Source organism: Engystomops pustulosus, chromosome 5, assembly GCF_040894005.1.
Source record: "Engystomops pustulosus chromosome 5, aEngPut4.maternal, whole genome shotgun sequence".
NCBI lineage: Eukaryota > Metazoa > Chordata > Amphibia > Anura > Leptodactylidae > Engystomops > Engystomops pustulosus.
In genome coordinates this window covers 154807159-154822407 of record NC_092415.1, presented here as the reverse complement: position 1 = coordinate 154822407, position 15249 = coordinate 154807159, and the positions used below count along the sequence as shown (strand labels likewise).

General features: G+C 41.2%; 1 protein-coding gene across 1 annotated transcript in view; it reads left to right on the top strand.

Annotated features, from left to right (window-relative positions):
- The first annotated feature begins 1569 nt into the window (after positions 1-1569).
- Positions 1570-15249, top strand: part of ATP2C1 (ATPase secretory pathway Ca2+ transporting 1) — an 80307-nt gene continuing 66627 nt past the window's right edge. The window contains exon 1 of the mRNA XM_072153487.1: positions 1570-1811. Coding sequence (XP_072009588.1) covers positions 1728-1811 — 84 coding nt within the window. The 5' untranslated portion in view covers positions 1570-1727. The remainder of the gene's footprint in view (positions 1812-15249) is intronic.

Below are 15249 nucleotides of genomic sequence, written 5' to 3'. Positions count from 1 at the left end.
CTGAAAACGCAATGATTTTGAATTTCGAAAATGGCAAATTTTTCAAAGAAATTCATTATTTTTTCTTTTTTTCGTAAATAAACACAAAACTTATCAGCCAAAATTTACCACTAAAATGAAGTACAACATGTGCAGAAAAAAACTATCTCAGAATCGCTTTGCTAAGTAACAGTGTTCAAAAGTTATAACCATATAAAGCAACGCAAGACAGAATCCAAAAAATGGGGCTGAGCTGCTATAAACTGGCTGCATCCTTAAGGGGTTAAACACATATTACAAAACCCTTTAAGCTAAAATAATTTAAAAATATTGAACCTTTTATAGTATAACATTTGGAGTGCATAGTGTTTGCTGCAAGAAAGAAGTATCCCAGCATGTACATGGTCGATAATCCCTATTTAATGGACTAAGGGAAGAATGGAGATTTGGAGAGATGTTTGCCTAGTAACAGGCAGGCACATTGCAATGGAGTGATTAATAGTGAAAGAACCCCATCAGTAGGGCAGCTTTAACCCCTTAACCCACCAGGACACTCCCCTACAGTGATTTAAGGCACTGAGACGTATGGGAACATCCTGTCTGCTGTCACCCTGATAAAACGCAGGGTGACATGATCACAAGGACAGCTGTGTCTGAGCAACATCTCAGGGGAACAATTACATTACTACCCTACTGACGATCGAAGTGTTGGTAAGTTACTGCAGTCTGACAAATCATAGAATTATGACAGAAGTTGCCTGCTGAATTCCCAGTAGCAGTGTCTAATTTTCTCGTTCTTGTATAGAGAGTGAGGAGATCGGACATCCACAATGACCCAAGAGAGTGCCCTCCAACTGCAACATAAAATTAACTATCAGTCTTTCCTCCGGGAACCGGAGCAGAACGACCAGAATTACAGTTCTTTCAAGTTGCAATTCCTGGCATTAGTCTGGGCCATGACCGAAAAGTCCAACCCGAACCTTTAATCACCGGAATGAACTCAGCATGTCACTTCATTCCAGTGATAAGAGGTTTGGGTTAGGAGAGCCCTTCAGTCAGGTTTCAGTAGGTCCCTGGGCGACAGAGCCTCAGTGGGCCCCATAGCAGTGAACTCAGTGAATTAATATACAGAAGCTCGCCTCCAGCCTTCATGAGTTAATATACATGTACAATATACATTTCTCTGTATGTCTTGCTATAGCTTTGCTATCCAACCTTTATTTGACTATTCTCTTGCTATTTGATTCTGTGCCTCACTATCAACTTGGATTTGACCCGATTGTGCCTGACTTCGTTTGTCTGTCTATTATCTGTTGTTAGTCAGTCTTTGTCTTGTCATCTTTCCTTTGCACTCATTCAGTGCAGGGATTGTCGCCTAGAAGTCCTATCTCTCTATCATGATAATTTATTTCTCATAGATTCGCCATCTATTCTAGTCTATTCTATTTAGTAGAGTTGTCACAGCTGCTTCCTAAAATAATCCAATTATTCAAGCATTAGCTTCAAACTGAGGAGGCGTACCCATGGCTTATAAGAGCTTTGTCAGAACTCAAAACCTGATTGTCTTGTTTTTTTTCGAGCAGTTGAAGCCCGGTTTCCTCACGAGATATACACAGTGAAAGCAGCGATGAACATGTGGTGCTAGAACATAGTATTACATGAGCTAGCAAAACTGGATTAATATATAGGTCAGAAGTGGGCATTTGCTTCATCCTATTACCTAACTGCATTTACTAGAGTCTGTCGATATGCCGGCGTTTACCTATCTTATGCAATTACCTTTTCGTGGGAATAGGAATTCATTCTCATCAGCAGAGGCACAGGAAGATCAGGTAATACCCATCAATACAATGTAGCAATTCATTTGTGTATAGTGATGAAATGTGGTAGGCTCGGTCAAACATGCTTGCTTTGTATCCTAATATCTGGCATTTAGAAAGCAATTAATATGATTCAATGAGGAGATCATTTATACCAAAGGTAAAAGGCCTCTTGCTCTTTTTACTGATTTATCACAATATTTTATTATTGACTGCAAGAATTTTAACTATTGTCCATGTTTTCGCTGTTCACCAAACATGCTTCACAGAAGTGAATGCGAATGCATGGTCATTTAGCTGTTCATTCCCTGCCTTTACGTGTTGGCTAGCAGCCATCTGACCAGACAGGACATAAGTTGAAATACTTGTCTACATTATTTCTGTGGACATTTGTATCTAAGATGGAAATACCAATTTAAAGGAAAGAAATGTTATTGTTGGTATAATGAAAAATTATACAATTTTCTTATATACTTTCTGTATCAATTTCTCATGGTTTTCTAGATCTCTGCTTGCTGTCATTGCATAGAAAGCTTATATTTACTTCCAGTGGGCAGAATCTGACCATGGTCACACAGGTGCTCTGCTCATTATAACCCACAGCTCTGCTTACTCTCTGATTCTAATGAGCAGTGCACCTGTGTGACCATGGTCAGTTTTCTGACCAATGGAAGTAAATATAGAAGCTTTCTATAGAATGACAGCAAGGAGAGATCTAGGAAACCAGGAGGAATTGATACAGGAAGTATATTGTAAAAATGTATAACTTTTCATCATGCAAAAAATAACATTTCTTTCCTTTAAATTTGTATTTCCCTCTGTGCTAGAATTAGTGGAACAAGGCCTGAAATAGGTAAAGAGTTGGCTTGGTAAAAGTGCTGAAAGGTCTTCTTTAACCCCTTACCAACGTGTGACATAATAGCACGTCACACGCTAGGTGCGGGTGCATGGAGAGGGCTCACGGGCTGAGCCCTCTCCATAGCCAGGAAGTTTTTGCTGCATATTGCTGTAAAGGCTTACCGGTAACATCTGCGAATGGTGCTAGCAAATTTGGTATCCCCATAATCCTACCAACCCAAAGAATAAAGTAGACATGTCATTTGGGGCGCACAATGAAATCCGTAAAATCAAAGCCCACAAGAAAATGGCGGGAATGCGTTTTTTTACCATTTTCACTGCATTTGGAATTTTTTTACCGCTTCCCAGTACACGGTGAGGATGGAATATTAAATACCATCATTTTGAAGTGAAATGTGTTATGCCAAAAACAAGCCATCACACAGCTCTGTACATGGAAAAATAAAAAAGTTATAGAAGATGGGGAGTGAAAATTGAAAATGCAAAAACGAAAAAGCGCTGCAGTGGGAAGGGGTTAAAGGGCTTTTTTGGCAGATTTGTGTGATTGATTGTGGGGTCCAACACTGGAGACACCCACTGTGAAACTGATTCAGGCTACCTCTGACAACTCTCTCAGAGACTAGGGTTGAATGTGAATTTGAGCCGATTTACAGTAATCCAGCTAAGACACTACATAGCAATCTGAGCAGTCCTTCTGTTCTCTGCTATTTCAAGCATTGGAAGAAGCTTTTCATCAAGGTTTATAAATCTGAAAAAATTACATATCACTGATATTGAATACATAATTTGTCTTCTGTCACCTGCACACAGCTTTACAACAAACCTTTTGTAAGGTTTGCCACTGGTGCTAGCAATTGCTTTGAGCTGTGTAATTTGGGAAACGGCCAGTCCTGCAGATGGTGTGTAGATGTGGTATTTGTTCCTGCTGTAGTAACAGTAACAGATTGCAAAATAGACGGTCCAAGGAAATATTATTGGTAAAATTGGTCTCTATATACAGAGTTTTGATTAATAAACATTATTGGGGCACATTTACTAAGGGCTTTGTGCCAGTTTTCTGGTGGACTGTGCACATTTTTCCTAGTGCAAACTGCTTGCACAGGTATTTAAGAAGTGTCTGCGCCGCTTCTGTGTCGCATGCAACTCTTTTGTGGCGCAGCTGCACCAGCCTCCACACGACACAAATGAGGGGTTGTTCCGGTGCTCAGTCGGACCGTGCGCCACATTTAACTGTTGATTTAGACATACCATATGTTAAAGTTGCACCACAAAAAAGTTGGTAGAGCACTTTTAGTGAAGTTTCAGACATTCTTAGTAAATGTGCCCCTGTATGTGTTCAGTATCTGTTTGTCAGTATACATTGGTAATGGTAAAACTAGTTATAATATGTCTATAAATATATTTAATCTAATTATCTATCTATATTATCTATCTATATTGGGGGTTGGAGCAGACCAGACCTTTGCTATGGGGTCCCATAATTTATTTGTCAGCAATTTTGCATAGAGTCACAGGGGGAGAGTTACCATTAGGCAGGATTTTGAGCAGTTGTCCATGTGTTAGACTGCCAGGTTTCCACCAGTCGGATTTATGGTCCGGTGTATGTGCAGCGTTAAATGCCTTCTGTGTGTTCTCTATGCCAATAGACTGCACCAGTCGCACGGATGTTTAACATCTACTCATTATCTCCCTCTTTGCGATGTTTTTGCACAGGAAATTCTCAGATACCTCAAACATAAAATTGAGCAAAAACTTCAAAACTGAGCAATGGATTCACATACACCACCTCCGCGTTTGCGATTAAATTTGCTTTCTTTTGAAAATTCTCAGTTGATAAATGTGGTGTTGCACACTCTGTGGTGTATTTTTTCCGCCATTGCGTGACTTTCAAGTTGCGTTATCACAAAAAAAACCTGCAAAAACGATGTTTACGCAAAACATTTGACAATTATACGCCAAGAAGCTACATGATAAATGATAAATCTTCCCCATAGAGTCAATATTTGCACACTACTCTCACAACTCTACTCCCTGCTCCCTCTTCCCCCTCCCCACTTGCATGTGTGAGCTAACCTTGTACTGCAAGCAAATCTCTGTGAGCTCAAGTTTGGATGAGGGGAGGGGTAGAAGGGAGCAGGAAGTAGAGTTGTAAGCAGGGCCTTAACTAGGAGAGTCTGGGCCCCATAGCAGATTTCTGAATGGGGCCCCCTTCCCCTGAGGGAATTTGTTAAAACACATGCCTATTTATGTTTCTATGCGTTTGTCAGCTTTGAATGCGTTTTTCTGCATTACTGAAGTGTGAACACAGGTGCTTACATTTCCAGCAATGAAGAAAAATGCTTTCAAAGCTGGAAAACGCATAGTAACATGAAAACACTTGCGCTATTGATGCATGCATCAGGATACACCCTTAAAAATATATATTTGTACACGCATGTTTATACAATCGCACACATTTATACGCTCCATACACACATTTATATACTTATATACATCAAGTTCTACACTCATATATACACTTACATATACTCTTACACATGTTCATACAGCATACAGGTATGAACTAATATGCATACATATATGTACTTAGATATACATTAATATAGAAGATTAAGGCCTGAAGCTGCGTTGTGTGGTGGGGGGAGGGGGGCAATAGCCGGAAGATGACCTGTCCGGCAGCCCAGGTATGTGCTGTGCCTGCGGGCAGGCCGGTGGCCCTTGCATGAGCTATGCCTGCAGCCACATATACTTTCATATACCTCCCAAGGTGGTGTCGGATAGCATCCTGAAATGTAAAGGGTCTGCGGTCCCCACATAAATGAATGATGGTCATTTGCCACTTGAAACATTTGAAGATTGATGTGGCACTCCTTCAGGAAACGCATCTGGGGGAGGAGTACTACCATTGAATGCGTAAGTTGTGGGTGGGATCAGTTTATGGTTCGCCAGCAGTGGAAAGAAAGGCAGGAGTATGAATCTTCAACAGGTCCCTTGCGCACCAGGTACAGTGTGTGGAACACGATGAGGAGGGGAGAGTGGTACAGGTGAAATTACTTTTAAACACTGAGGTGGTGATCAGTATTTATAGCATCTCTGCCCCTAATGTTGAACAAAAGACATTTTTTGATGCACTGCAAGTACAAATTCTCTCAGATGATGAGACCAAGAAGATAGTGGAAGGATACTTTAACCTAGTGATAAACCAACAGGAAGACAGCAGGGGAAGCAGAGGGGAGTGACAATCAGGAGGGAGACAGCAGAATAGGTCACATGTGGGAGAATTCAGTGGTTCCTCTAGCTTTGAAGGACGCATAGCATATCCATCAACCTCAGGATAGAGGGTATACCCACTATTTGCACCCTCACGATAAGTGGTCGCAAATCGACTACATGTTCCTATCACATGCATTACTCCCAAAGATAACTGAAATCCAGATCGGAGACATGGTGGTCTCAGACCACGCACCAGTACTTTGTGACTTTGCAGAGACACGCCCAAAAGGCACAAATTACATTCGGATTTTTCATCATTCCTTATGAGAGATGATAGCTTTTAAAAGGCTGATGGCTAGAGTATATAGAAACAAATAAGGAACCACGGAAGGAGATGGCACAGAGTCAAATGTGCCTAAACTGTTCCAATGGCTAGAGCCAGAAACTCCATCAGTTCAGAGAGTCATCTCTCAAATGAAAAATTGTTTCATACAGAAAGATTAGATGCTGAGTGATGAAAATCCAAGCTCACAGGTCCCCTATTCAAAAAATGTTGAAACTTCCTTGTTCACCATTTCAAACCTGAAGAAAGACTTCACATAATTTGACCCTTTAAACTGACACAATGGTATTTGATGGAAAACCTACGGGGGTCAATGGGTAGATGGGGACTTGCCTTAGAGAATAGGGCAAGAGTTAGTAATAGGGAGGGAGGGGAAGGAAAATTATGGTTTGTTTATAAGGTTCTGAACCATATTGTAAATAGGATATAGGCGAATATAAAAATAAAAAAAACAAAAAAAAACACCAATGTTAAGTATAAAAGCAAATGGGAAATTATTAAACAGGCTTTGGGAACCTGTCAATAGATGAACATGTGTGATCCTGATGACAGGTTCCCTTTAAACTCTTAAAAACATTTACTGACCATAAATACCATTTAATAACAGGTGAGATTATAAAACTTGAAATGCCAGTAAATGTCATTTTCAGACACTTCTTCACTTTCCTTAAATCTGTAAATCTGTAAATCTGTAATATCCATAGTAGATTTCCAAATCAGACTTCATTTTTAGGATCAAACATTTCCATGTAATGAGCTGACATAGTGGTTGGTGATACTTTTCCAAGTACACTGGAGGTTGTCATAGTGAAATTAAAAACCACAAGATAAACTGACCTAGAGGCGCAAGTTAGAAAAAACAATCAGTGTCAGGTCTGAACTATTACATTTGGATTGTGTGAAACTTTAATTGCTCTCCAACAGCTCTTCTCATCTGTAGCTGCTTCAGGTCTATTAGGAAAGAAAAAAATGAATTTCTATACGAAACCTTGTTGCTGGACCAGGTTTATCAACAACTATCTGTAGCTCCTGGTGTTGCCTTGGATGGTAAATAACTGCTCTTAGCTATATCAGAATAGAATGGGTTAACAACAAAATATTTTATATCTATCTATATACAAAAAGATAATCCAAATGCAGAGTTTATAAACGCAGCCGGCGGCGTAAACACTCGCCCGGCCGCAACCCCCCACGCCCCTTCATGCCCTGCTCGCTAGGCTAGCACTTGCAATTATTTCAGGGCCTCTGCACCTCTAATGTGGCGCAGTTTTCCTGATAAATATGCCCCATTGCCTATAGTAACCAATCACAGCTCAGAGCTCATATTAATGACCTGTGGCAAAATAGAAACTGATTGGTTGCTAACTGCCACAGCAGACAATGCCTCCTGTATATCGTTGTTAATAAGTGTATTTTGGAAAGCACTGGGTTACAATTTTGAATCAACACCTAGTCTATGACGTTCCCTGAGTCACAAAGAGCGTCTATGCAAAATTTGATTGTAAATATAACAGAGCAGATTCATTTAGTGGACATGCAAACAAACTCAGCTTTATACAGGCGGTCCCCTACTTAAGGACACCCGACTTACAGACAACCCCTAGTTACAGACGGACCCACTGTAATCTTTGATGAAGCTCTCTGGATATTTTACTTTAGTAAATAACAGCAAAAAATTTTATAAATCCATTTGTCACTGGGCCAAAATTCAACCTAGGTACAAACACAAGGAACCTATCTTGTGCGTAACCCGGGGGCTGCCTGTATATAAGATTTGGCCAGAAAAAGGGCTGTTATGGGCTTTAAAAAGTTTTTTTCCTAAGTTTTATTTTCACATTGTTGTCTATATCCGCATGTTGTGTAAAAAATTAAATGCAAAGATTGTAATCTGTATGGAGGTGGTGTAGGAATTCCACAATTTTTTTGCTATCAAAGTTGAGCCATTTTGACACTGCACAGGGTCAAAATTCCAGATTTTCCCCAAAGATTGAGATCTAATGTACTGCAAAAGTTATCAACACAGAAACAACAACAGTGGGGCTTATTTACTAAGGGTCGCGGATCGCACTTTTGTCGGACTGTTCATGGTTTTCGGGCTTTGCGCAGCCTTGAAAGGTATTTAACAGGGCTTTGCGCTGGGACTGTGTCGCATGCGATCGGATTGTGGCGCAGATGCGCTGGCTTTCATGCGACACAAATAGGGGGGGTTGCCTTCGGATGATCCGACTGATTCAGACTGAGCGCGGGATTTAAATTTCAAATTGTGTCGCAAGGCAATGCACTTACTTGCACCGGGAAGAAGATGGTGAACTCTGTCAGACATGAGTGGGGAAGGGACACATGCAGGATATCGGGCGCACAATCTTAGTGAATCGTGGCAGAGTGCATGATTGTCGGACAATGCACTTTCGTGAACTCCGCAGGACCGAGTGAGTAAATGTGCCCCAGTGAGTCACATCTTTTTGATGTGCTGTCTATAGTGCTGAACACTGAGCTGAATTAAAAAAAGAACATGTTGGATCAAAAAGTTATATTCCCAAATGAGAATTTCTGAGTTGATAACTTTTTAACTTATCACAAAATAAAATTGTAAATATGATTACAACAATTAACTTCTGAGACGATGATCTTCTATAATAAGCTACATATATACTACAGCTTTTGAGATGGCAACAGTGTTTCAGACAAAGCCTAAAAGATAGATACCCTCACCTAATACTTGCTGATATGTAATTTTACCCATAGCTCCTGAAATAAAGGGTACTTTGATCCTGTAGTATTGCTTTACGTCACTTGGTTCCTAATCTGCTGTAGGCAGTAAAAAGTACCTCTTTTCTGAAATTCTTTTTCTGTGAAAAAGTGGCAAATCCAGTTAGGGCTGACTAAGAAAAGTGTAGTGTGTACTATGTGCAGTTTGCCTGTGTAGTGTGCAGCATGCGCCAGATTCTGGATTTCTGGCTCTCGTTCTTAATGAATCTGGTGCCCCCTGCCCAGCTCAGACAGAGTGCACCACTTTTTTTAGTGCACCCTTTGCATAGAGCGTGTGACACAATTCTGTTGGACTGTGCATGTGAAATCTGGCGCCAGGTCCTGGCTACTGACACTGGTTGTATGCATCGTGGTAAGGACGGTAAAGGGGAGCAGGAGAGGAGAGGAATGGTAAGTATTTGTCAACTGTAGTGTACTGCTCCAGGGTCCTCTACCTTTCCTGGTGCAACCCTACTTTGGGTTCTGATGCGGGAGCATTCAACCAACAGGGGAGACAGAACTGCACATGGAGGAGAGAAGAAGCTGCAATTTGGAGTAGGGAGGAGATTATACTCTACTCTGAGGGTTTCCATTATTATTATTGTCCACTCTGGGGGGGTTCTCTGTTAATTATCGTTGTCTGCTCTGGCATCTCCAGTACTATTATTATATGCTCTGGGTTCTCCACTATTACTGTTTGCTTTGAATGCAGTATTTGGTTTCTGGGGTGGTATTTATTGTTGTACTGTGGTATTTATAATTTCTTGGGTGTCATTTTGTGCTTCATTGTGGTGGTTACTGATGCGGTCCTCTTAAAGTTGAGCAGTATGACAATACGCTTAAACCAATAACCAATGTTCACCCCAGGCCCACATCCTTATATCAGGAACAGAACAGACATTTTAAAAAGTCATCATTTTTATAATTTATTATGTGTATGTGGAGTTGGGTCCAATTTATCATGACAATTAATCCACCAAAATGGTTACCCACTCCACGACTCTGACTCCACATCCCTGGTGTGTAGCCTGAAAGCAGATTTATCACCCAACATCAAAGGGCACATCGGGCACATTTTACACCTGTCTAATCTGTTTAGTAATCTGGATAATTTGACTCGGCTCACTAAAAAGAGTCTTCACCTCTGGCTCCTGAATAGCTCCCTAGGTAATTGCAAAATTGCAAAAAGGTTATGGTCATATGACATTATGAAATGTATCTTTATACTCTCTAGCATTACAGACGTACTATAGGTTGAAGATATCTACACAAATCTATTAAACTGAATCTGTATGTAGTGATAAACTTTGCCAGTAGTTGGTAGTATGTTCTTATTTTTGTGGATATCAGGTTTCATCATATTCTGTAACTGTAATTCTCAAACTTACTAGTGATAAATAGAAGCTAATAGAGCTGATAACAAGGTTATCATGGCCAGCGAGAGCTTTTGACAGCAATTCCAAAGATACCATTATCATGCTGCTGGCTTCTTCCTTGCCGAAATCCATCCTGGTATATTTATCAGCCCTTTTAGTAAAAATTTGGTAAAATTCTCTCCAGCTTCTCTTGAAGTAGATGGGCACTTCCCGGACAAGGGAGCAGCTGTGCCTCGCTTTCCATAATGCTGAGCTCTCCACGCATGCACTATTACTAGCAGCCCAGCCAATCTGGACATATTGGTACATTTACTTACCCTGTACGCAGAGTTCACCGAAAGTGCACTGTCCAACCATAATGTACTCTGCCATGATTAACTAAGATCGTGAGCCCAATATCCTGCATGTGTGGCTTCCCCGCTGAGGTCCGACAGAGATCACCTTTTTCTTCCTGTTGCATGTAAGTGCATTGTCTTGCGACAAAATGTGAAAGTTAAATCCCATGCTCAGTCCGAATTTGTGTCGAAAGGAAGCCAGCGCAGCTGGGACAAAAAACTATTGCGTGCGACACAATCCCAGCGCAGACACTTGTTAAATACCTGTCTGAGCCGTGCAATCTCCTAAAAAAGAGCAAAGTCCGGCGAGTGAGTAGCGCAACCCTTAGAAAATGAGCCCCATAATCTCAGGCTGAATCATCTCAGAGCATATACAGAAGTAAATCATTTTCATCCTGTGTATTAGACTGCTTTTCTGATTCTCCTCCATTTTCTTCATTGACCCAACTATAGTCTTGTAGAGAGAAGGAGGTGGTTTGCGCAGTCGGTTCATGGATTATATTCTGTGCAGCTCCAGGCAGAAGGTGCAGTGTGTTGGGAACACAAGAGCGGAGTGTAGACAGGACAAAGCCAAAATGATGGAGCTGCTTCCTGTAATCACTGTGCAGTGATGGAAAAGCACACTGCATAGCCCAAACCCCTCACCCCTTGTGGACCCTGCAGTCTGTAGTCTACATATCCTGTTTTACTCTATGGATATTTCTTGGCAATGCAGGCATCAAGAAAAGAGGGGTTTCTCCAGCAAATCTGTTAAAAACATTAAAGCTTTTATTCCATATCAAGAAAAAATAGGGTTGTGTGCACAGGAATGCAAAGTTGACGCGTTTCACACAGAAGACCATCCTCAGTCATAAAGACTAATATTTCTTGGCTACCAGAGTGGAGAGCAGAAGGGGCTGAGATAGTGGTGGGCAATTTGCCTCTGCTTAGTAATCTGAATAATTTGACTCACTAAAAAGAGTCCACACTTCTGGCTCCTGAATAGCTCCCTAGGTAATTGCTAAAGAAATTATTTTCAATCACCCATCCACACTTAATTTTTGGGTTAAAAAGGTGGTTATAGGATTGGGGCAAGACTGCACGATTCCACTCTCAGGGAAGAGCCCTGTTGTTCATGTGTAAGAGCTGGCTCTTAGACCTGGCTCATTTATGAATGCCCCATCACTAGGATGGTACAGGATGAAAGCAAAATGTTAGCAGAAATAGCTGCCACAAGGTAAGGAATGCATATTACGGTACTAAGAAAACTATGTGAAGGGGCCTCACATAAGAGGATAAAAACTAAACTGTGCTCAAATACTATCCTGGGTATTACATGAATGAATGTTGTGCAGTAAGAAATGTAAAGAGATGTATTGGTACTTGTAAAGTTTTATCCTACACTAATGATCTTACTGAGAGGCAGGATATATAGAAAATATATAATTTAAGATTGCAGTTTATTGTAGTGACAATGCATCAAAAATAAAACAAAAACATATTCATAAAAACACAAAAAATAGGTGATGTAGAAATAGAAACAAATGATTATATATAGTCAGGGCACGGTCTTCACGCTAAAAACAACAGTTACTAAACATAAAACTAAACATTAAAAACTTGAGTAACTTCAACTTTGTTCAGTATTTGTTATTATCATTAGTATAAAGCGACATTCTCAACATTTCAGATATCCACTGTAATTTCTGAAAGTATCCAGTACAAAATGAGAGCAAGGTCCAGCATTTGCAAAAGGAATAAATGATCCTATTATGTTATTTCATAATACCCTTAAAAAAATAACTTGCAGATAAGACGCTGATTGTTCTGTGTTGGCAGCGTTGTAAGTCCGACATCTATGATGCAGCCAAAGGTAGCAATGTTTTTATTGCAGAAAAGTAGTGGATACACTTACTTGATAGTACTGATGGAACATCCAAGGGTGGTATCCTGATATGCAAGTATATTAAACTTACTTACTTAGGTTCTCCATATAGTATGTGGGTGAACCGCTATGCTCCAGCATCCAGGAGGTATTCAGCACAGCACCGAGGAGAGGAGATACTATGTGTATGTGTAATAAAAGTGACTGGCTCACTACACATATAATGTAGACAAGGTTCCTGATATCCAAGAGTACTTGAATCAGGTTCCATTGAAGGTAATGGTCTACAAAGAGTAATAAAGACCTATGGACAGGCATATCCAACAAGTCAATTTCCTGAAAATGTCACACAAGGTGACTTCCAACGTAAAAATAGATGACTTTATAATATTCTAGACTCATTTCGAAGATAGTTATATGTAAAGGGTGACATGGATTAACCCTGTCAGTTATGTGTTTAGGTGTATCTCATGTACACATTGGCTGCAAGGGGTGAGGCCACCAGCACCAGGAAGCACGTAGAGAGCCAATTAGTGATGGGAATTAAGGCTCTTCTTAGTGATCTGGCACATTAGGCTCCGCTCATTAGAAGAGCCGGCTATTCTGGCTCTTAAATGGCTCCCTATTCAATGTGTAATAGGGAGCTGCAGTCCAGCCAGTCACCCCAGTTCACATCACTTTTAACCCAATTGTATCGGGTCAAAAGGGTTCTGGTAAGCCGGTTAGGAGCGGGGTTAAGTGAGCCATTGGCATAAAAGACCTGACTCGTTCACGAACGACACATCACTGAGCCAACAACAGGAGTGTCATATCATTATACATCTGTCAGTCATGTGTAAATGAGTATCTCATACACACACAGGCTGCTGGGGGCGCCAGCACCAGGAAGCAAATGGAGGAGCCAGCACCAGGAGTGTCACATCATTATACAGGCTGTCAGTCATGTGTATCGGAGCATCTCATACACACACAGGCTGCTGGGGGCGCCAGCACCAGGAAGCAAATGGAGGAGCCAGCACCAGGAGTGTCACATCATTATACAGGCTGTCAGTCATGTGTATCGGAGCATCTCATCCACACACAGGCTGCTGGGGGCGCCAGCACCAGGAAGCACATAGAGGAGTTTCACTTCATTATACAGGCTGTCAGTCATGTGTTCAGGCTGTGTGAATATGATAATGACTCATTGGACCTCTCTCAGGTCATTTGCATACAGCTTTAGGATTGTTTAAGTTTACAGGCATGTAAAGGAACAATGAAGGGTAGGGGCAATGCTTTCCAATGACAGTTTATGAAAATATGAAAATTTAGTTTTGTGGGCATAATTTGAAGGACAGTTTCCATAATGTGACAGGGAAAGGGGCCACAATGTGAGTGGGAGGAATAAATGGGCCACAATGTGAGGGGAGAGGAGAGTGGCCTCAATGTGAGGGGGAGAATAAAGGGGCCACAATGTGAAAGGGAGGAAGAAAGGAACCACAATATAAGGAGGGGGATGAGGAGAGTGACCTCAATGTGAGAGGGATAAGTAAAGGGGCCACAATGTGACAGGAAGGATAGGGGCCACAATGTGAGGGAAAGGAGGAGAGGGGCCACAATGTGGGGGGAGGATCCTTAGGTCCTTAGTATCGCACAAGGTTAGTGGGCCACAGTATGTGGGCAGGAGGAGAGGGGGCCACAATGTGAGAGGGAAAGAGAAGAAAGGGTGCCACAGTGGCCACAAGAAAGCAAGGTTATGTTACATGGGTGCCGTTAAGGGGGTGTATTATATTCTTTGCAAATACAAGGGGATGGAGCAAGATCTTTCTTTTATGTTATAACTCTTCCATTTATCTATAAAAATGTCCAAAAGTCATATGTCTAAGATGAGTCACATTTAGAGGCTGGAGGATTTCAGAAGTGCTTATCATAGTCAGGAATTGGATCTTTATCTGCAGCTCACAATTTAACCGGTTCACGACCGTCTGCCGTTTATTCACGGGTCATGGGTCACTTATTTGCATATATCTTTAGGTTTAGGGTTACATGATTTTTTTAATAGGTAAATGGGTGAGTTTTAATATCGAAGATGCAATGCTAGAAAGGATATCATACATGAGGGGACATTTTCTAGCTGTTATAATTGAAATATTTTTCTTTTATATTGAGAAGCTAAAAATGGTCAGTACTGACAGACATTGCAATTCTATATTATAACATAACCATAAATCGCTTCTGGTGATTAAACCTTGTTTTTTCCAGACGCAGTGTCCCCTTGCCTTCTTATGTAATTTAGCCTGGAACAATTTTCCACTATATATTTCGTTTGTACCATTCATATATTTATAAATCAATCATGTACCCTCTTAATAATCTCTTTTCGATACTAAATACCCGTATATACTCGAGTATAAGCCGACCCGAGTATAAGCCGAGACCCCTAATGTCAACACAAAAAACTGGAAAAACCTATTGACTCGAGTATAAGCCGAGGGTGGAAAATGCATTGGTCACAGCCTCCCAGTATATAGTCTGCCAGCCACTGTAGCATACAGCCTGCCCAGCCCCTGTAGCGTACAGCCTGCCCAGCCCCCGTAGCATACAGCCCGCCCAGCCCCCATAGCATACAGCCCGCCCAGCCCCCGTAGCATACAGCCTGCCCAGCCCCCGTAGCATACAGCCTGCCCAGCCCCCTTAGTATACAGCCTGCCCAGCCCCTGTAGTAGGAAAAATA